The sequence below is a fragment of the Podarcis gaigeae genome (genome assembly GCF_964106915.1).
Source record: "Podarcis gaigeae genome assembly, chromosome: 8".
NCBI classification, from domain to species: domain Eukaryota; kingdom Metazoa; phylum Chordata; class Lepidosauria; order Squamata; family Lacertidae; genus Podarcis; species Podarcis gaigeae.
The window spans coordinates 12,798,701-12,821,481 of record NC_139684.1 but is presented as its reverse complement, the minus strand read 5'-3'; the positions used below and the strand labels follow the sequence as shown (position 1 = coordinate 12,821,481).

Below are 22,781 nucleotides of genomic sequence, written 5' to 3'. Positions count from 1 at the left end.
TGTAGCCCAAGTGGTTGAGAGGGAGGCAGGCGCCAGAAGGTTTGGGGAGATCCCCAGTGTTCACAAAAGTACAAATATTTTTAGGAGGGAAAAGGCTAAGTATGTATGTGTGGACCGGGGGGGGGGGTGCCCCAAAGCAGCCTGACGGGGACTGAGCATGCTCAGTAAGCCACGGAATATTGATTTGTTACAGTGGTGGCGGTAACCAAGAAAGCCAATGGGGAAATGAATATGCCTGAAAGAAGGCATGGCTGAATGCCAGGAATGCTGGACTGGGCGGCCCCACCGCACGCTGCAACATTTTTGCTGCAGCGCTCCCCTTTTGCTTGCCTCTTCCTTACCGTATTTGCCAGTCGTGAGCCAGCCGGTGATGGCTATGGTGAGGTGGAGCTGCCTCCCTTCCGTTAAGGGCAGGAACTCAAACTCTTCAATGGCCCCTACACGCTTTTTCATCTTGTAACCTGAATGGGGGAGGAAAACAAAAGCCCCTCTTAACAGCTTGCCCTTTGTCCGCAGGCCTCCAGGCCAAGCTGCATAAATGGACATCGGGCTCAACCAATAAGATCTGTCGCCTGTCAAACCAACCACTCCCATCTTTACATTGCACAGCGAGCAATGATTTAAGAGGCCAAGCTGCGGAAATAGCCAAACACATCTGAAATAAGTAACAGCGAGGAAAAACATCATGGGGACCCAAAGACAGGGCTTGGGTCACAGATTCACCGCTGCCTGTTGTATCTTTTATTTGCACAGCGACTGTGGACATAGGATTTCTCTATTTATTTTTAAGGCAGGTTATGCCCCTAGGGGTGGGGATCAGGGGCTGGCTTGCCCTCCCTGCAAATTTTGTAAAGCAAGGAGCATGATTTGCTAACGTCAGTTTTGCATGACCTACTTCTTTTTTTCAATGAGACACACAGTTTTTATGTACTTTTCGTGTTTTTACATTGTAAACTTCCCTGTGAATCTCGGATGAAGGGCAGTATTATTTTTTTAATTTTTCTTGGCATGAGCTCAAATCTCCTAGGAATCGCCAACAGTGTGACGCGGCAGCTAAAAAAGCCAATGCAATTCTGGGCTGCATCAATAGGAGTATAGCATCTAGATCAAGGGAAGTAATAGTGCCACTGTATTCTGATCTGGTCAGACCTCACCTGGAGTACTGTGTCCAGTTCTGGGCACCACAGTTCAAGAAGGACACTGACAAACTGGAACGTGTCCAGAGGAGGGCAACCAAAATGGTCAAAGGCCTGGAAACGATGCCTTATGAGGAACGGCTAAGGGAGCTGGGCATGTTTAGCCTGGAGAAGAGGAGGTTAAGGGGTGATATGATAGCCATGTTCAAATATATAAAAGGATGTCACATAGAGGAGGGAGAAAGGTTGTTTTCTGCTGCTCCAGAGAAGCGGACACGGAGCAATGGATCCAAACTACAAGAAAGAAGATTCCACCTAAACATTAGGAAGAACTTCCTGACAGTAAGAGCTGTTTGACAGTGGAATTTGCTGCCAAGGAGTGTGGTGGAGTCTCTTTCTTTGGAGGTCTTTAAGCAGAGGCTTGACAACCATATGTCAGGAGTGCTCTGATGGTGTTTCCTGCTTGGCAGGGGGTTGGACTCGATGGCCCTTGTGGTCTCTTCCAACTCTATGATTCTATGATTCTATGTTTTTATGATTCTAGGAACTTAGGAGTCTGGCTGCTGGCCAAAGGGAACTCACTGACTCCAGCATCCTGTTCTTGCAGTGGCCAACCTGGCAGACTCTCCCTGGGCATGGAGTTTCTGCTATCACCCCCGAAAAGAAGAGCCCTGCTGGATCAAGCCAATGTCCCATCTAGTCCAGCATCTTGTACTCACAGCAGCCAAACCAGATGCCCCACTGGGAAGCCCAGAATCAGGACTGGAGTGTAGCTGGCATTCAAAGGTCCCGCCCACTTTGTCCCCCGCCCCCTGCTCTGAAGGTTGCCCAGAAAGGTTCCTTCCCCCTACAAATATTGTGTTGGTGCTGACCTTTAAAGCCTAAATGGCCTCGGTCCAGTATACCTGAAGGAGCGTCTCCACCCCCATCGTTCTGCCCGGACACTGAAGTTCAGCTCTGAAGGCCTTCTGGCGGTTCCCTCCCTGCGAGAAGCAAAGCTACAGGGAACCAGGAAGAGGGCCTTCTCGGTAGAGGGGCCGTCCTGTGGAACGCCCTCCCATCAGATGACAAAGAGATAAACAACTACCAGACTTTTAGAAGGCATCTGAAGGCAGCCCTGTTTAAGGAAGCTTTTAATGTTTAACAGACCACTATATTTTAATATTTTGTTGGAAGCCGCCCAGAGTGGCTGGGGAAACCCAACCCAGATGGGCGGGGTATAAATAATAAATAATAATAATTATTATTATTACTAAACAGATTGGACACACTGCCCCCTGCTTCCCCCTAGAGACCCAGCTGTATAGAAGAAGAGTTTACTTTGCACCCAAGGAGGTGGCTTACCTGTGAGTCCAGCTCCTGCAGCTCCAAAGAGCGACCCCATGACAGCCATCCCGGCCACTGAGCCCAGGGCAGCAGCCCCAGCGCTGCCAATGATCGCCGTCGCTCCCGTTGCCACCAGGGGGGCAGCCAGGCCCCCTGTCAGACCTGAAAACAGAGGGATGCTGTTTCAACTCCTGGCAGAGGGTCGAGGGAAGGGAACCTCAGGCCTGGGAGCAAAGTGCAGATCCCCAGGCTCGGTTGGCAGAGAGTGAGGTTCTTTAGTCTCAGGGTCGAGGGTTTGAGCCCCACGTTGGGTAAAAGGGTCCTACACTGCAAGGGGGTTGGACCAGATGATCCTCGTGCTCCCTTCCAACTCTAAAATTTAGGATCCTATGATTCTTCTGCCCTTGGGAGTCTCTCATTCCCAGGCTGCACACCCTCTCTCCTCAACCGTTGAAGTCATTAATGCTGCAGACCAAAGCCCACAATTCGAAAAAGAATTTCTACAACAAAGAAACTTTTGTCCAAACTTTTGTTATTAGACTGGGAAGCAAAAGACAAACTTTTCATAGCCTCAATGACACACTGGGCAATAGATATAGGACACAATATAGATTTTAACCTCTGAAGTTTACAGCATGTTCTTCTTTGAAAGAGAACCACTTGAAAATGATTTGCAGACGGTGCCGTATTTTTCGCTCTATAAGACGCACTTTTCCCCTTCTAAAAAGTAAGAACAGGGGGACGGAGCGCTGCGCTGTTCTAGCTTGGGGATGGCTGCGCAAAGCCTCCGCAGGGCAGAGGGGGGAGGAAGGCACCCCGATACCCTGCGGAGGCTTCAAAGGCTGTCCCCGAAGCCAGAATAGCAAGAGGCTATCCCCGAAGCCAGAATAGCAAGAGGCTATCCCAGAAGCCAGATCCCTCCTGGGGTTCAGAATTTTTTTCTTCTTGTTTCCTCCCCCCCCCCCCAAACTAGGTGCATCTTATCGTCCGGTGCGTCCTATAGAGTGAAAAATACGGTATTTAATTCTGAGTGGGCTTGCTAAGATGTGTAAGACTGAATCAGATAAGTGCTGGAGCTGCAAAGAGTTTGAGGGAATGTTCTTTCATATGTGGTGGACTTGTAAAAGGGGGAAAGAGTACTGGGAAATGATTCATAATGAATTGATAAAAAGGTGTGATTTCATATTGTAACCGCCCTGAAACCTGTGGGCAAAGGCCAGGACAATATACATATTTAATAAATAGTAACTCCATCGTAACTCTGCCTTCTTTCAATGCAGGGAACGGGGAACATTTGGCCCAGGCATGCTGCTGAGCGACGGTTCCCATTATCCCTAACTATTAGCCATGCTGGCCAAAAGGGGACTGGTTGGAGCTGGAGTCCATCAATATCTGGAGGGCCACAGGTTAACTAGACTGGGTCTGGAGGAGCAAGTGGGTCACATGAAGGTTAGAAGCCGGCTGCCCCTAGCTGGCGCGGACAATAGATGGGGGCGCGGTGTCACTCACCTATTACTGTCCCCCCACCAACAGTCGCCAAGCCGATCAACAGGTACCTCTTCAACCTCCTGTTTTTCTCTTTCTTCTTCCGCGCAGCTGCGGCCGTCCTGGCAGTGGCAGAAGAGACGGGTGTGAGAGTCTCAACAGTACCTACACTTTGGAACTCCCTGCCTATTGGTATCAGGCAGGCCCGTTCATTGAACTCTTTTTGGCACCTTTACAAACTGGTTCCCACCTCCCTTCTTTTAAGAAAAGGGCTTTCATAGTGCTGCGCTGATTTTGCCCTCTGTACTTTAACACACTTGGTTTGGTTATTTTAAATTGTTTCAATTCTATTAGAACTGGATTGCTTTTTAACTATTATCTACTATGTTGTTGTTGTTTTTTCCCGGGATGCGGGTGGCGCTGTGGGTTAAACCACAGAACCTAGGGCTTGCTGATCAGAAGGTCGGTGGTTCGAATCCCTGCAACGGGGTGAGCTCCCGTTGCTTGGTTCCCGCTCCTGCCAACCTAGCAGTTCGAAAGCACGACAAAGGGCAAGTAGATAAATAGGGACCGCTCCGGCAGGAAGGTAAACGGCATTTCCGTGTGCTGCTCTGGTTCGCCAGAAGCGGCTTAGTCATGCTGGCCACATGATCCGGAAGCTGTACGCCGGCTCCCTTGGCCTATAGAGTGAGATGAGCGCCGCAACCCCAGAGTCGGTCACAACTGGACCTAATGGTCAGGGGTCCCTTTACCTTTATTATGTACTGTATTTTTCGCACCATAGGGCGCACCGGACCATAGGGCACACCCAGTTTTTAGGGGGGGAAATCAAGAAAAAAAATCTTTCCCACCCCAGCCCCAAAGAGCAGCGTACAGGCTGTGCACAACCTCTCCCTGCCGGAGGGGTTGCGCGCGGCTATGGCACAAGCCAAGGCAGCGAGCAGGATGGATCCCGCTCGCTGTTTTGGCTTCCTCTTTAGCCCCGCGCAACCTCTCCTTGCCGGGAGAGGCTGTGTGGGGCTAAAGAAGCCATAGCCCCGTGCAGCCTCTCCTTGCCGGAGGGGTTGTGCACAGCTATGGAGCAAGCCAAGGCAGCGAACGGGATGGATCCCGCTCGCTGTTTTGACTTCCCCTTTAGCCCCATGCAGCCTCTCCTTGCCGGAGGGGTTGCGCACAGCTATGGAGCAAGCCAAGGCAGCAAACGGGATGGATCCCGCTCACTGTTTTGACTTCCCCTTTAGCCCCATGCAGCCTCTCCTTGCCGGAGGGGTTGCGCGCAGCTATGGAGCAAGCCAAGGCAGCAAACGGGATGGATCCCGCTCGCTGTTTTGACTTCCCCTTTAGCCCCATGCAGCCTCTCCTTGCCGGAGGGGTTGCGCGCAGCTATGGAGCAAGCCAAGGCAGCAAACGGGATGGATCCCGCTGGCTGTTTTGGCTTCCCCTTTAGCCCCGTGCAGCCTCTCCCTCCCGGGAGAGGCTGCGTGGAGCTAAAGAAGCCATAGCCCTGTTCAGCCTCTCCCTGCTGGAGGGGTTGCGCACGGCTATGGCACAAGCCTGCATTCGCTCCATAGGACGCACACACATTTCCCCTCCATTTTTGGAGGGGGGAAACTGCTTCCAATAGAGCGAAAAATACGGTATTTTTAGCAACCTGAGTTTTATCTGTGTGGCTTTAACTTGTGTAATCTGGGGGGAAAGATAGGGTAAGATAATAATAATAATAATAATAATAATAATAATAATAATAATAATAATGATGCTTACTTTTTATGGCTGAAAACAGAACCAGAAATCATAATGGTGATAAAAGAACAGTACTGGCAACGCTTACCTTGAAAATCCTTCCTAGCGATTTGGCAGCTTGTGTAGTGAAAACAGCAGCTATTAAAATATGTACACAGGCAATTTCCCAGAAGACCAATAACAGCAGCTTAAAAGTATTTGTTTAAGGGAACAACCCTGCCCCTCTGGCTGGCAGCTGATTTTTCATAGGGACCAGACTTGCCATTGCGCAAGGTTTCAAGGACACCTGTGGCAAAGGGGTTCTTAAAACCCTTCCCAGCATCAGGATGTAAACAAACGTTGTGGTTTGTTTGTTTTTTAATGGCTACTAGCCACCATGGCCACGCCATTGGCAGCAATCCTTCTGAATACTAGTCGCTGGAAGCCGCAGGAGGGGAGAGGGTTATTGGGGTGTGATCCCTACTTGTGGGCTTTCCAACTGGGGCATTTGCTTGGCCACTGGGAGAAGAGTATGCTGGACTAGATGGTCCACTGGCCTGATTCCTTGCAGGGCTCTTCATATTTTCTTACAAAAGAACTCTCCTTCCTCGGAGGTCTTTAAGGAGAGGTTGGATAAGGAGAGAAGATGTCATGGATGCTTTAGTTGAGATTCATGCATTGCAGGGGGTGGTTGGACTCTAACCCATGGGGTCCCTTCCAGCTCTACGATTCTATGGTTCTATGAAAGCATCTAGAAGGGGAAGAAATGGAGGCAGAGAGAGATTTTACTTTCTTGGGCTCCATGATCACTGCAGATGGTAACAGCAGTCATGAAATTAAAAGACGCCTGCTTCTTGGGAGAAAAGCAATGGCAAATCTAGACAGCATCTTAAAAACATAAAGACATCACCTTGCCAACAAAGGTCAGTATAGTTAAAGCTATGGTTTTCCCAGTAGTGATGTATGGAAGAGAGAGCTGGACCATAAAGAAGGCTGATCGCCAAAGAATTGATGCTTTTGAATTATGGTGCTGGAGGAGACTCTTGAGAGTCCTATGGACTGCAAGAAGATCAAACCTATCCATTCTGAAGGAAATCAGCCCTGAGTGCTCACTGGAAGGACAGATCCTGAAGCTGAGGCTCCAATACTTTGGCCACCTCATGAGAAGAGAAGACTCCCTGGAAAAGACCCTGATGTTGGGAAAGATGGAGGGCACAAGGAGAAGGGGACGACACAAGGAGAAGGGGACGACAGAGGACGAGATGGTTGGACAGTGTTCTCGAAGCTACGAACATGAGTTTGACCAAACTGCGGGAGGCAGTGGAAGACAGAAGTGCCTGGCGTGCTCTGGTCCATGGGGTCACGAAGAGTCGGACTAAATGACTAAACAACGACAACATGAAAGCATCTCTGGGGAAACAGCCTTACTCAGATTCCTCCTCCTCTTCCTCCTCTTTCAGGCACTCAAGAAGACGCTCCTCCGAAGCTTCCAGTTCTGCCGGGGGAATCCTCAGCAGCCAGGTGATGTGGGAAAGGAGCACCCTTGCCCGGGCGTCGTAGGTGCCTGGAAGGCAAGGAAAGAGCCAAAGGCCATCAAATGTGGCCGGTCAGTGTATTTCCCCCCCTTAAATTTTATTTATGCTTTTCAGATCTATGCATTTCACTAATTTTACAATCATTACAACATTTCAAAACCTGACTTCCTTCCCCCTCTTTCTGCGGTTTCTTAGATTTGTTTTTAAGATCTTCTGCATATCCAAATTAACGCAATTTGCTCATTTATTCATCTTTTTTAAATATATACTCTTATAAAACTGCAGGTTATTACAATAAACCTGCCAATGCTCTTATCTCTTTACAATTTATCTGTAAATATTCAATAACCATTTCCATTCTTTTATAAGAAAAATTGTTATCTTGATTTCTTATTATTTCGGTAAGTTTCACCATTTCTGCATATTCTATAAATTTTCTTCCTTTGCTGGGACTTCTGCTTTTTTCCATTTTGGGGCAAGTAACATTCTTGCCGCTATGGTAGCATACATGAATAAGTTTCTATATAATTTAGGTAGTTCTGTCCCTATAATTCCCATCACTTTCCGTTCGACGGGATGGCATGATGAAATTTCCCCAATGAACTGTTACCAGAACGCCAAAACCCCCATACTTAGACAGGTTTAGCCCACCCAGTCTTTTGTCTAAGGCAGTTGTGGGCAGCCTTCGGCCCCTGGGGCAAACCAGGTCCTGTTTGTTCCTGGACATTTAAGCTAGGACCAAGAACCAGCAGAAAGCCAGTGATTCGCAAAGATTTTCGGGCCACCACCTGCTTGGTTCCATAAACTCATCCCCAGTCCCCTACCCATCCTTTAAAAAAAAAAAAAGCATTATTCAGAACAGCAGTTTGCACAAGCCACTAAGGAAGAAATTCAAAACAATAACAATTCATTGCACATTGATTCAAATCCAATTGAAACTATTTAAGGCAGAGGGCCTACTCAGTAGCCATGCCTACCCTGTGGAATGCCCTCCCATCAGATGTCAAGAAAATAAATAACCGCCTGGCTTTTAGAAGACATCTGAAGGCAGCTCTGTATAGGGAAGTTTTTAATGTTTGATGTCTTATTATGTTTTAATTTGTTGGAAGCCACCCAGAATGGCTGGGGTAACCCAGCCAGTTGGGTGGCATATTAATGATAATAACAATAGATTAATTCAGCAAAACTGATTAACTTGATGCCAAATACTCAAAGTCTGATAGTCATTTACACCTCCAGTGCCCCCTTGCAGCTCCCTTGCCTCTTATTGTCTGCCGAGGTAATCCTTATTGCTCTGTAAGATTTACTTTTTCCCTCCTAAAAAGTAAGGGGAAATGTGTGCGCGTCTTATGGGGAGCATGCAGGCTGCGCAGCTATCACAGAAGCCAGAACAGCAAGAGGGATTGCTGCTTTCACTGCGCAGCGATCCCTCTTGCTGTTCTGGCTTCTGAGATTCAGAATATTTTTTTTCTTGTTTTCCTCCTCCCAAAACTAGGTGCGTCTTGTGGTCTGGTGCGTCTTATAGAGCAAAAAATACGGTAATCCCCACTTTGGGGACCAATGGTTTAGAGCATGCATAGGCAAACTCGGCCCTCCAGATGTTTTGAGACTACAACTCCCATCATCCCTACCTAACAGGACCAGTGGTAAGGGATGATGGGAATTGTAGTCCCAAAACATCTGGAGGGCCGAGTTTGCCTATGCCTGGGTTTAGAAAGTTGGACTACGGCCTGGGAGAGGCCAGGGTTCAAATCCCTCCCACCTGGCTATGAAGCTCATTGGGTGACCTTGGGCCAGTCACTGCCTTTCAGCTTAACCTACCTCACAGGGTTGTTGTGAGGATTGAATGAGGAGGGGGGGAACCACGTACGGGGGTACCTCGGGTTACATACGCTTCAGGTTACATACACTTCAGGTTACAGACTCCGCTAACCCAGAAATAGTACCCCAGGTTAAGAACTTTGCTTCAGGATGAGAATAGAAATTGTGCTCTGGCGGTGCGGCAGCAGCAGGAGGCCCCATTAGCTAAAGTGGTGCTTCAGGTTAAGAACAGTTTCAGGTTAAGAACGGAACTCTGAAATGAATTAAGTACTTAACCCGAGGTACCACTATATTCCAGTCTGAGCTCCTTGGAGGAAAAGGTGGGATAGAAACGCAATAAACCACATGAAATCACACCACATTTCCATGAAATCATTTCCAAGACTGTTGTCCGCTTAACAGCTTTTTATTTTTGATAACAACTCAGAGGAGAAAGGGGCCCTCAAATCTCACTTACCGTCCTTGAGAGAGAAGGACACAAGATCCTAGAAGATAAGAGGGTGGGGGGGGGGAGAATAATGAGAACATATTAAAAAGGGAAGCCCTTTAAGTGCAGGTTTCTGAACGTGCACAGAAGTCTCAATTTAAAATGTACTTGATCTTTGGCATTGATGTGCTGCATAGTTACCCATAACCCCTGCAACCCACAGCTAATCTGTCAGGGAACTGCCATCAGTGCCGGAGGGAGAGAGCAAAATCCAGAGGGATTCCAGAGAGCGTCCCGGGATTGGGAGAGGCAGCCCATCTTCTGGGGAAGAGAATCAGCGTAGCACCAGTGGAGAAGGGGGGCAGATGGGGGAAGCGGCGAGGCGGTCCCATGACTCCTTGCCGGGGACTAGCGGGGAGAGTAGGGGTCCTCCGCTCCCTACGCCATCCTTGCGCAGAAGGCTTTCGCGCAGAGAGAGTAGGAGGAGACTAGGCGTCAAAGAGCTTCTTTGCTGGAAGAAGTTTAAGAAACGCCCACTGACGGATTCTGCCAGCGATTGAGACAGCCACGGGTGAGTGGCTGTCCCGACAGAAAAGGTTCACTCAGGCAACCCAGCCAGGTGTTTGCCTGGCTTACGCACAAGCAACCCCCAGAACCATTACATAATCCCTTCTCTGAGAAAGTGCGGGTACCCAAAATAAAATGAAAAAAGAAGGTTGTGTGCAATTTTATTCTCGTTCAGGCTAGGCTAACTTATGGTCGGCGGATGCTAAAGTCCTTCCTTGCAGAGTTAAAACTTGCTGCCATAGGAGGTGGCAGTGGCCACCAATTTCCATGGTTTTAAAAGAGGACTGGGCAAATCCATGGAAGAGAAGGCCACTAGCCACAATGGCAATATCCTGCCTCTGAATGCGAGTTGCTGAGAACCACATGTGCTGTGTTCGAGTCCTGCTGTGGGGCTTCCTGTTGGGGCATCTGATCAGCCACTGTAAGAACAGGAGGCTGGCCTGAATGAGTCATTGGCCTGATCCAATGTCCTTGGCATATCAGTGGCATAGCTGTCAACTTTTCCGTTTTCTTGCGAGGAATCCTATTCAGAATAAGGGAATTTCCCTTTAAAAAAGGGAAACATTAACAGCTATGAATACCGAAAGGATCCATTGAAGGTGGAAAATCTGAAATCTGTGGTAGCTGCTCAATGGTGCGTGCACTAGTTATCTCCAGCTTGGACCACTGCAATGCGCTCTACGTGGGGCTACCTTTGAAGGTGACTCAAAACTGCAATTAATCCAGAATGCGGCAGCTGGACTGGTGAATAGGAGCGGCAGCCGAGACCACATAACACCAGTCTTGAAAGACCTACATTGGCCTCCAGTACATTTCTGAGCACGATTCGAAGTGTGCTGGCCTTTAAAGTTCTAAACGACCTTGTTCCAGTATACCTGAAGGAGCGTCTCCATCCCCATTGTTCAGCCCAGACACTGAGGTCCAGCTCCGAGGGCTTTCTGGTGGTTCCCACACTGTGAGAAGTGAGGTTACAGGGAACCAGGCAGAGGGCCTTCTCGGTAGTGGCACCTGCCCTGTGGAACACCCTCCCATCAGATGTCAAGGAAATAAGCAAATATCTTACTTTTAAAAGACACCTGATGGCAGCCCTGTTTAGGGAAGTTTTTAATGTTTAATGCTGTATTGCTTTTAATATTTGGTTGGTAGCCGCCCAGAGTGGCTGGGGAAACCCAGCCAGGTGGGTGGGGTATAAATAAATCACCACCACCACCATCATCATCATCATCAGAGGGGACCATTCAGAGTAGTTCAGAAACAAGCTAAGCAACCACTTGGCTTATGCATTCTTAGTCTTAAGTTATTTTGGGGAAAGGCCAGCTTTTTCTAACAAGAGGTCAGAAGCTACATTACTAAAAGTTCGCAGGTGTCCATCTTGAATAAAATCAACTGCGTATACCTGGAAAACTAAATATTTTTTCCTTCTTGCTTTCTTTCTCTTTAAAAAGCATAGCAACTTGTCTGCAGATTACTAAAGCACAAGTAGGTGGAGGATCTGCACCAGAGATCCTTCTGGTTAATAATAATAATAATAATAATAATAATAATAATAATAATAATAATAATAATAATTTATTTATACCCCACCCTCCCAAGCCAAGGCCGGGCTCAGGGCAGCTAACAAGCAATAATAAAAACAAGTTGAATGAATACAACTTAAAAACAAGATTAAGTTAAGTCAGGATCATCAGCAGCAAATTTTTGCCAAAGCATTATAACCTTTTCTCGACTTCTTCACAGTGGTGCTAAGCAGAGAATGTGGATATGGAGATGGAGTCGAACCTGTTAGGATATAGTTCCATTCCACCTTAAAAGGAACAGGCATGACTGTTGTGTGTCACATGCCTGTTTACTTCCAGCACAGGCTTGCTGGGAACTTCCATTTGTATATTGCTTTTGCTTTATCTGCTGTTTGCTTGGACACAAAGGGAAGCAGACATGTTTTTCAACTATGCTGAATAAACGCCTGTAAATAATGCTTACACATGTCTCTGTCCGCCACTTCCGTTGTGAGAAGATTTATTCACTCTGCTGATAGAGTGTGCCAAGTCTCTAAAGGTATCTGAGGATTGTTTGATGCTGTTCCAAGGGAGACCGGAGTTCGCCCGGCTGCCGGCCGGTGGCTGGAGCCAGCTGGGGGCCTGCCTGATGCCCCCGTCTCCCTGGCAGTATCCCAACAGAACCTACCTGTGTGATGATGCTGGGGTCGTCTTTCATGAGCGGCTCCTTCAAGAGGATCTGCGCAAAGGTCTCTGTCCCTTCGCCCCCCAGACCACCAACAAACGCCAGCATGGCAGGGAGGACGGCATCTGAAAGCTGCAGCCATTCCACCAGGCTCTCCACAAAACCCGTCCTGTACGGCCTTCAAAACATACACAACAAAGAAGACAAAGATGGTAAGCAAGCAGGGCCCAAGCACAAAAGCAACTCTCCCCTCCTGCCCTTTCCAACAGCTGGTATTCAGAAACAGCATTGTCTCTGACTGCAGAGCAGAGCAAAAGCCATCCTGGCTAGTAACCATTGATAGACCTCTCGTCCTCCATTAATCTTCTTTTAAACCTTGTTTTCCCCTGCTCTGGAGGGTAGGACTCGAACCAACGGCTTCAAGTTACAAGAAAGGAGATTCCGGCTAGACATCAGGAAGGACTTTCCGACAGCAGGAGCTGTTTGTCAAGTGGAATGGACTCCCTCGGGAGATGGACCCTCCTTCCTCGGAGGTTTTTAAGCAGAGGCTGGACAGCCATCTATCACGGATGTTTCAGTCGAGGTTCCTGCACTGCAAGGATCCCTTCCAACTCTACAATCCTATGATTCATCCAAACTGGTGGCCATCATGTGGGAGGGAGTTCCACAGTTTAACTCTCTGCTGTGTGAGGAAAGGGCTTTCGTTCATTTGTCCTGAATCTCCCAACACTGAGCTTCATTGGACCCCCCCTGTTTCTTGTCATACGAGAGGCAGAAAAGCTTCTCTCTAGCCAGTGCTTCTGTGATGCGTATAATTTTACAAACATATATATAAAAATTTATTAGTTTTTTAACATACCATTTTCAACAGTAATTAAACATACTTTTACAACTTATTCAATTTTTTGACTTCCATCAGTTCTGTCTGAAAATTTTCCAATCTAATCTCTTAGTATACATTTCTTACTTTCCCTTTTACATTTAAAACTCATAACCAATGTTTCTATTCTTTATCTACTTTGTAACACATATATTTCTCCTTACAAAACTTCTTGCAGTCCTACTAGCGTAATTTGTTGGTTACAATTGCTCTTCAAATAGTTCATATACTTCTTCCAATCTTCTGGTCCCGAAGGTTTCGAATCCTTCCTGTCATTTTGTCCAATTCTGCATAGCCCATTAATTTCGTCTGCCATTCTTCTTTCATAATTTTACAAACTTCTATCATGTCGCCTTTTCTCTAGTAAAAAGTCGCAAGCGACTTTGAGGAAACAACCTTTCCTCAAAGGAGTCGCTCCATCTCCTCGATCATTTGAGTTGTTCTTCTCCAAAGCTCCTTCTCCCCTCATTATTTTTACAACCATGTGAAAAACGTTAGGTGTGGAGATAACAACGGCCTCAAGTTAACCTTGGGGAACTTCCTGGCGGAGTGGGGATTCTCCCCAGCCTATCGTATGGGCAGCCAATGCGGTGCCCTCCATTACGTTGCAGACTACAATTCCCATCAGGGACGCGGGTGGTGCTGTGGGTTAAACCACAGAGCCTAGAGCTTGCCAATCAGAAGGTCGGCAGTTTGAATCCCCGCGATGGGGTGAGCTCCTGTTTCTCAGTCCCTGCTCCTGCCAACCTAGCAGTTCAAAAGCACGTCAAAGTGCAAGTAGATAAATAGGTACCACTGCGGCGGGAAGGTAAACGGCATTTCCATGCGCTGCTCTGGTTCACCAGAAGCGGCTTAGCCATGGTGGCCACATGACCCGGAAACTGTACGCCGGCTCCCTCAGCCAATAAAGCGAGATGAGCGCCGCAACCCCAGACTCGTCTGCGACTGGACCTAACGGTCAGGGGTCCCTTTACCTTACAACTCACATCATCCCCCTCCATGCCGTCAGGAGGAACGAGCACAGAACAGAGCAGAACCTGCATTCTCTCCTTCGCTCGAGCCCCTACCTTTCCTCTTCCTCGGGAAACAATGATGCCAAAGAGACAGCGCAGAGGGCCGCGTAGGCAAACTTCCCTGGATCGCCCAGCTGCCGGCCCACGCATTCAGACACCTCCTCCTTCTCCGGCTGTGGCTGTGCCAATCTTCCCCAGGGCCTCCACCGCTGCTGGCGGTTGGCTGCCATTTTCACCAGCTGCTGCAAAAACCAGAGATATGTACAGGGAATAAACATGCAAGAGAATACACACACACACAAATATTCAGTCGTACATTGGTTTTCAAATGTAGTCCGTTCGACTTCCGAAAATGTTCAAAAACCAAGGCGTGGCTTCTGATTGGCTGCAGGAACTTTGGCTTCCAAAAAACGTGAACACTTACTTCTTGGTTTTTGGCATTCTATGGTTTTCCCAGTAGTGATGTGCGGAAGTGAGAGCTGGACCATAAAGAAGGCTGATCACCAAAGAATTGATGCTTTTGAATTATGGTGCTGGGGGAGACTCTTGAGAGTCTCACGGACAGCAAGAAGAACAAACCTATCCATTCTGTCCTGAGAAATCAGTCCTGAGTGCTCACTGGAAGGACAGATCCTGAAGCTGAGGCTCCAATACTTTGGTCACCTGATGAGAAGAGAAGACTCCCTGGAAAAGACCCTGATGTTGGAAAAGATGGAGGGCATAAGGAGAAGGGGATGACAGAGGACGAGATGGTTGGACAGTGTTCTCGAAGCTACCAGCATGAGTTTAACCAAACTGCGGGAGGCAGTGGAAGACAGAAGTGCCTGGCATGCTCTGGTCCATGGGGTCACGAAGAGTCGGACACAACTAAACGACTAAACAACAACAACACCAAGGTGTTCGAGAACCAAGGTACGACTGTATCTAAAACTTTTCTCTATCCATGATATGGGTAGAGTCCTGGAGGTGAGGCAACCCTAATACATAGAGAGACCTCTACCGGGTCAATGGATTTGAGAAGCTGTGGGCCCCCTTTATGAATATTAATATTACTGGGATAAAGGTGCTGCCCATCTGTACATGAGATTCATTTTTCAGGGTCTTGCTGGTGGAACTGGAATCTCCCTCAACATAAACTCAATGTGCTGTCCCCACTGGGCTGCAGAAGTCTCAAAATCGCCCCTGTGCTGCCATGGGATTACAGAGTCTGTTTTGTACTACGTTGATTGTTTTAAAGCTGTCAATAAACTTTCTTCCATATAGCTGCAATGGAGAAAACTACGCATTGGCTGACATTTCGATAAGGACATTCCTTTATTACACGTATAGTGGAACTGTCAATTCCAAGACAGCCATCGTCACGAGCCCGGCAAATCTGACAATCAAATCACACTAATATTCTTTCTTTATGTGAAGACGACTTTTAATCTCACTGTTTTTCCTTTCATGACCTGGACTTTCTTACTTAATCCGGATGTAACTGTACTATTTGTTTTGTGTGTGTTCATTTCCATCTGTTGTCATAATTGTTCTCTGTTTTATATACATTATAAAATGAAATTTAAAAAACTCTTCAACCCCCCCCAAACCAATTTTCCTTAAAAAAAAAAAAAAGACTTGTTCTAGGCGAGACCATAGATCTCATAATTATAGCAGAGCAGATTTTGATTGAATGTTGGCAGAGGCTTCTTGATGGCTCGAGCGTTTTGACGGAACCAGTGACTTTACAGTCTGGCTCACCCTCGGTGGCGGTCTCTGAGCAGAGCGGCCAGACAGATGTGGCACAGGTTCGTGATCCAATAAATGAAGACTGCAGTGATGTTGGCCCCCTCCCTATCTATGAATTCCAGACAAGATGCTCAGTGGGGTCTTGGCTGACAAGGCAGCATGCAAGCAAAGCATTTTAAAACTGAAAGCATGGAACCTACATAGCCCAGCTCAGTCTATCATCTCCTCTTAACAGGGAGTAAAATTGTTGTTGTTATTAATTATTATTTCTTAGAAATTATACACCACACGGTTGCAAAAAAAAGTTTACAAAAACGATAAAACAATAACATTGTTTTATAACAATAACAATAACATTATCAGCTAGAAAAGTCAAAAATAATTTAAAAGTAACGTAAAAAAGTTAAAGTAACGTAAAAGGTAAAGGGACCCCTGACCATTAGGTCCAGTCGTGACCGACTCTGGGGTTGGTGCGCTCATTTTGCTTTATTTGGCCGAGGGAGCTGGCATTCAGCTTCCGGGTCATGTGGCCAGCATGACTAAGCCACTTCTGGCAAACCGGAGCAGCGCACGGAAATGCCGTTTACCTTCCCAATGGGGGGTAGCTATTTATCTACTTGCACTTTGACGTGCTTTCGAACTGCTAGGTTGGAAGGAGCTGGGAGGGAGCTCACCCCGTCGCAGGGATTCGAACCGCTGACCTTCTGATCGGCAAGTCCTAGGCTCTGTGGTTTAACCCACAGCACCACCCGCGTCCCAAAAGTTAAAGTAACTGTAGGCTAAAAACTAGCATCAACTTTTTAAACATCTAAAACTCTGGAGAGCCACTGCCAGCCAGTGTAGGCAGTACTGAGCTAGATGGACCAAAAGTCTGCTCAGTTTAAGACAGCATCCTATGTCTTGAGAGAAGGGGCACAGCTTAATGCAGAAGCTCCCAGGTTCCGTCTCCAGGGAAGGCTGGGAGAGACTCCTGCCTGAAAGTCTTGAGAGCTGCTAGCAGTCAGTGGAGACAGTACTGTGCTATATGGACCGATGGTCTGAGTCTGCATAACACAGCTTCCTAAGTCCACTTTGTTTGCCCAGGTATGCCTCCTTTTACAGACCAACCTTCCTTGAGAGAGGCGACCTTGAGCATCCCGCAAGCTCCTATTTCATTTATTTTCATTCGCCTCTTTTCTTTTTTAACGACCTCCCAGTTCTTGACATTAGCCTGAAGGACAGCTTTGCGTCCTGATAACGCAAACGTCGCCCACAGTAAAAATTAAAAGGTGTGCCGCAATCTCGCCTGTGTGTACACACACACACACACACACACCCCTTTACGGCATCAAATCCAAACAGAGGGAGTATTGTGCAAGGACTTGAGACTGACTTCAATAGCCTGCAAAACTCTGTTCCTCCCCTGCTCTGTATTTCCCTCCTTCTATCGAAATATTTCCAGCGGTATCTGAAACCCTGGGGAGCAGCTGCCAGCAGGTGCAGACAATGCTGAGCTAGATGGACCAATGGTCTAGCTCCTATGCAATTTGGGGGCCAGAGTTGCCCCCCTGCCTTTCAACCAAGCAAATTATAAACCCTTCGGCCTGTTCATCACATCACCGGAGGGAAATATGTGCAATAGCTAGAGCTTCCTTGCAGCTGCACTACAGATTACTAGGGACTAGTCACATCATTTCGATTTTTAAATTTGGAGTTGCGGGGGAAGCAAACGCCAAGTGGTGGCTGGTGCCCATTGGGCAGGTGGCAGGGAGGCTGGAGTTGGCGCCAGAGCCAATGGCAGGTAGAGCAAAAGAATTCTAGTTCTGTCCCCTTCCTCCAGGCAAGCATTATAAAGGCAATACTGAGATTAAAGGCCCTTTTAGCCCCCAGGGAGTGGGCAAATAAAAGTCCTCTGCCACTATTTAGCTGACCCTAGCAACACAGAAATAACATTGAAAGCTGTCTTATACAGAGTACAAACATTGGTCCATCTAGGTCAGTACTGCCTACACTGACTGGCAGCAGCTCTCCAGGGTTTTAAGTAGGGAACATGAACATACTACAGTGGTACCTCAGGTTAAGTACTTAATTCGTTCCGGAGGTCCGTTCTTAACCTGAAACTGTTCTTAACCTGAAGCACCACTTTAGCTAATGGGGCCTCCGGCTGCCGCCGCGCCGCCAGAGCACAATTTCTGTTCTCAAAGTTCTGAAGCAAAGTTCTTAACCCAAGGTAATATTTCTGGGTTAGCGGAGTCTGTAATCTGAAGCGTATGTAACCCGAGGTACCACTGTACTGGGAGATGCTGCCCTACCAACTAAGCTACAGCCTTTCCTAGTTTGTCTTGGAGGGAGTTTTTTGCAATTGTTGTTGTTGTTGTTGTTTAGGCTGCTCATGTGATTTTGAATTTCTTTAGTGGGGGTGGGATCGGGACCAGGAAGAAGAGAAGTGAAAGAGGAATGTAGCGATACTGTAAAAGGGGGGGAGGAAATCATATAACCTCGTGAAATATGTCCCATGGCTGCTCGTGATTAGCTGTAATAAATCTGTTCCCATCCTTTAAGGAAGGGGTGCCCAAACTTTTTTCAAAGAGGGCCAGATTTGATGAAGTGAACATGCGTGAGGGCCGACCAAAGTTTTAACCCAAACTTTTTTTAGGATTTTACCCCAGGATGTATACTGCCACAGGGGCCGGATTAAATTGGATTAGCCCCCCCCCCCCGAAACGGACTTTGCCTGCTTTAAGATTAGCCTCTGGAACTCACTCCCACAGGAGGCAGGGGTGGGCACCAACTTGGAGCGCTTTGAAGAGTACTGGACAATTTCACGAACCAGAAGCCACCAGTGGCTACTAGCCGCAATGGCTGTGCTCTGCCTCCACGGTCAGAGGCAGAAATGCTTCTAATAATAATAATCAATTTTTTTTATACCCTGCCCTTCCCGGTTCAAAAACCGTTCTCAGGGCGGCTAACAACAAATTTAAAACACTTTAAAACACTTAATTATAAAAGCAGCATAAAATACAGTATAAAAACATGAATACAGTGGTACCTCGGGTTACATATGCTTCAGGTTACATACGCTTCAGGTTACAGACTCTGCTAAACCAGAAATAGTACCTCAGGTTAAGAACTTTGCTTCAGGATGAGAACAGAAATTGTGCTCTTGAGGAGCGGCGGCAGCAGGAGGCCCCATTAGCTAAAGTGGTGCTTCAGGTTAAGAACAGTTAAGTTAAGAATGGACCTCCAGAACGAATTAAGTACTTAACCCAAGGTACCACTGTAACAATAAAATTCAAACATCAATTAGATAATCCCCAGGGCTAGCTGGCTGAATTGGCCCTACTTGGGCCAGCGAGGAGGTCAGGGGAGAATTAGCTGTGGGGTCTCAGAGTGGGTGATCTTCATAAAAGGGAAGGGGGAGGGAAGAGAAGGGAAATAAAAGATCAGCCTGAATTCAAATTAAAGGCCAGGCGGAATAGCTCTGTCTTACAGGCCCGACGGAAGGAGGTTAAATCCTGAAGGGCCCTAAATTCTGAACACCAATTGCTGGAAGTCACAGGACGGGGGGGGGGGGGGGGGGAGCTCTTGCCCTGCTTGTGGCTTTCCCATAATGGGCATCTGGTTGGTCACCAATGAGAACAAGATGCTAGGCCATTGGCCGGATCCAGCAGGATCTTCTTATGTTCAGGCACAGCTGAAACTGACAACGCTTTCCTTTCACCTTCAAATGAAATGGAAAAGATACAGTGGGGTGAAGGTGCCTAGACATAAGAAGAAAAGAGGGTTAAGCCCCATCACCAGCCGTGTCAGGATGGGATTGTGCCTGTGGCCCATTGCAAAGCGTGGACCAGCATGTAGGGCAGACCCTCCAAGTGCCCCTATTTTCCAGGGACGTCCCTGTTTTAGAGAAGCCATCCCGGTTTCTGACTGAACCCTGGAATGTCCCACTTTTCCTTAGGAAGTTCCTATTTTCATTGGAGGAATGTTGGAGGGTATGGAGTTATCCGACCCCAAAGCCGTCTGAAGGCAATCCTGTATAGGGAAGTTGTTGTTTTTTAAAAAATAAATAAATGTTTTTATATGTGTTGGAAGCTGCCCAGTGTGTCGGGTATAAATAGTAAAATTATCATTATTTTCATCGAAGAAATGTTGGAGGGTATGCTAAGGCAGGAAGAGTGGCTGGGGTAACCCAGCCAGATAGGTGCGGTATAAATAATAAAATTATTATTATTATTATTATTATTATTATTATTATTATTATTATTATTATTAAGATTGTCTTCTCTGGGGTGCAGCAGTGACGTTCAGAGTAGGGTGGGAGAAACGTACAATTCCCCAAAGGGCGGAACACATCTTAGCTGAAGTTCTAATTACAGGGTTTTAAAACTGTACGTGGGATTTCAGTTATATAGCAGGTAAAAAGGGGTTAGGGGTGGGGGTTCTAAAGAATTTATTCTTCTTATGACAATAGCAGTGACTGAAAGCACGCTCCTATTTTCAGCAGTGAAATGTGTGCCACCCCCCACCCCCAGTCCATGAATCATCCTGTCCTATCCATGCCTTCGTTTTATTTTTTAAAAGAATTAAGAGGGGCATTGTGTCTGGAGCCACCCATCTGTCCATCATGTCCGCAGCAGAAAATGGAAGGGTGATTATTGAAGGTGCTTGCTTGCTGCAGATACCATATAGTGATCAATAGGGACTAGTCACATCATATTGCTTTTGTTTAATATACAGTGGTACCTCGGGTTAAGTACTTAATTCGTTCCGGAGGTCCGTTCTTAACCTGAAACTGTTCTTAACCTGAAGCACCACTTTAGCTAATGGGGCCTCCTGCTGCCGCCACAGCACTGAACCACGATTTCTGTTCTCATCCTGAAGCAAAGTTCTTAACCTGAAGCACTATTTCTGGGTTAGCGGAGTCTGTAACCTGAAGCGTCTGTAACATGAAGCGGCTGTAACCCGAGGTACCACTGTATATATCAATCAATCAGTCAATCTTTATTACGGTCCAGAGACCGTAATAGCAATGCACAATTCATACAACCTACCTCCAGGTTAAACAAGCATTTTGTTCAAAAGATAGAGATCATTGGTTCTTGCAAACAATGATAAAAACTTTGCCACTGCTAATGTTCTAGCGTTTGTCCGGTCTTCCAATAGGAACCTGACATAGTGAGCGTCTGATTTTCCTGGGAAAGGTACCAGCAAGGGTAATATCAGTTCAGCCCTGGCTTGCTCATATTTTGCACAGTGCAACAAAATATGTTTTATGGAATCGATGTCTTGGGCACACAAGCAAAGTCTGTCCTGGTAGGGAACTCCTGCAGAAGGAAAGACGTTTAGTCTGGCTTTGGTGAAAAGCCTTCGATAATTTGGTACTGTCAGGTTTTTAATGTAAGATGTTAACTTAAAGACATGCTCCTACTGCCAGCGGACTACAGACTACATGTGATCGAGATCACAAGTCACTGTGTGCATTATCTCCGCAAGTCATTGTGTGCATTATCCCATAATCTTTGCTTTAACATCTTTAGGGTGCCTTCATAACCCAGGTAATACAGTTGGGGGGGGGTGACAGACGATAGAAGTGGTTTTTCTAGCCATGGTTTTCTGCCATTTGCTGACAAACTCCTCATTGGTCAGGTGTTGGTACAAACCCTTCCCTAGATCAAACACTGAAATCCTGAGCCAATGTTTTATTAATATATATATTTGGGGGGGGGGGGGTTGGAAAGAGAAGCTCATGGAGCAACCTGCTGACTTTTGGAGCCTCTTACTATTTATTTTTATTTTACTGTATTTATTTACTGAATTTATATACTGCCCTATACCCAGGGGGTCTCAGGGCGGTCCGCATAATAAAATCAAGATACAAAACCACGAAACACATAATAATAATAATAATAATAATAATAATAATAAACAACCCAATAGCCCTGTCGGTGGGAACAGGAATGCCTTTGCATTTACACAAACATGTCCTGAAATTGATGCAAAATGGGGGGGGGGGAAGCAAAATTATTGTATTTTTTGTTTTTTAAGCCCCACCAAATGCAATTGGTAAATACCGTTTGAAACCCACCAGCACTCCCCCTTCTTTATCCATCCTAATATTGGGGGGAGGGAAAGTCTGCTACAGTCCAACTTTTGGGGGGGGGCAGCAGAAAGCCACGCCCCCACCCCTTAATTTTTTTTTTTAAAAGGAAGTTTCCCCCCACTCCACCCCGTGTCTAAATCCTCTCCCCTCTGCCTCGAAACCCCACCTGGCTGCCCTCGAGGTGGAAAACGGCCGCATCCGGACTCCCGACTCGTCCCCGCCTTCCCCGCGACGTCCGCCGGCCGAGCGATCACTCCAGTCCGAGGCTTGTAAAAGCCGGCTTGGGCCCCTCGTACGCCGACAGCTGCGCCAGAGCGCTACTCTGAGAATGCAGTTCCGGCAGGAGGCTGGCGTAAGCGGCACGCGATGTAGCGGGAGCCTGCGCAAACTTCGTAGCAGCGGACGGAAGGAGAAAGGCTCTCAAATCTGGACTCTAGACTTGGAAGCGCTGACTTTGCCTTCCGATAGTTTCATTTTTGGGTGGGCGGAGCATGCAAAAAAGGCAAAAACCTGCCTCTCATTTCGGGGAAGGGAATTCTCAGAGGGGGTTGCCCAAGATTGCAAGAGTTTGGAAAAGTTTTTTGGAAAATATATTTTAACTAGAGAAATAAAAACAAATATATATTTTAATAAAAATATATCTTAAAAATAAATATATTAAGATATATAATAAAAATAACTATATATTTTAATTCCTATGTATTTTAATCCGTAATCTGCAGATTAACACATTGCACAGTCCTCCTTATTGAATGTTTATTTAATGTAATAGCGTGTTTTCCAAAAGTATAAGCTGCATGGTGAAAATATGACTTTAATAATAATAATAATAATAAATTTTATTTATATCCCGCCCTCCCCAGCCGAAGCCGGGCTCAGGG

The 22,781-nt window shown here is 46.8% G+C and overlaps 1 protein-coding gene across 2 annotated transcripts in view; it reads right to left on the bottom strand.

The window, feature by feature from the left end:
• TMCO4 (transmembrane and coiled-coil domains 4) overlaps nt 1-22,376 on the bottom strand; it is a 47,630-nt gene extending 25,254 nt beyond the window's left edge. Inside the window, exons 1-8 of one of the 2 annotated variants that reach the window (XM_083750222.1) lie at nt 22,067-22,376; nt 14,148-14,335; nt 12,204-12,378; nt 9,483-9,510; nt 7,098-7,233; nt 3,972-4,069; nt 2,481-2,624; nt 342-461 (exon numbers count right to left, since the gene is read on the bottom strand). In XM_083750222.1, the coding sequence (XP_083606348.1) occupies nt 342-461; nt 2,481-2,624; nt 3,972-4,069; nt 7,098-7,233; nt 9,483-9,510; nt 12,204-12,378; nt 14,148-14,323 (877 nt within the window). In that variant the 5' untranslated portion in view covers nt 14,324-14,335; nt 22,067-22,376. The remainder of the gene's footprint in view (nt 1-341; nt 462-2,480; nt 2,625-3,971; nt 4,070-7,097; nt 7,234-9,482; nt 9,511-12,203; nt 12,379-14,147; nt 14,336-22,066) is intronic. The other variant, XM_083750223.1, reaches the window with a different exon arrangement.
• Nucleotides 22,377-22,781: the final 405 nt, after the last annotated feature.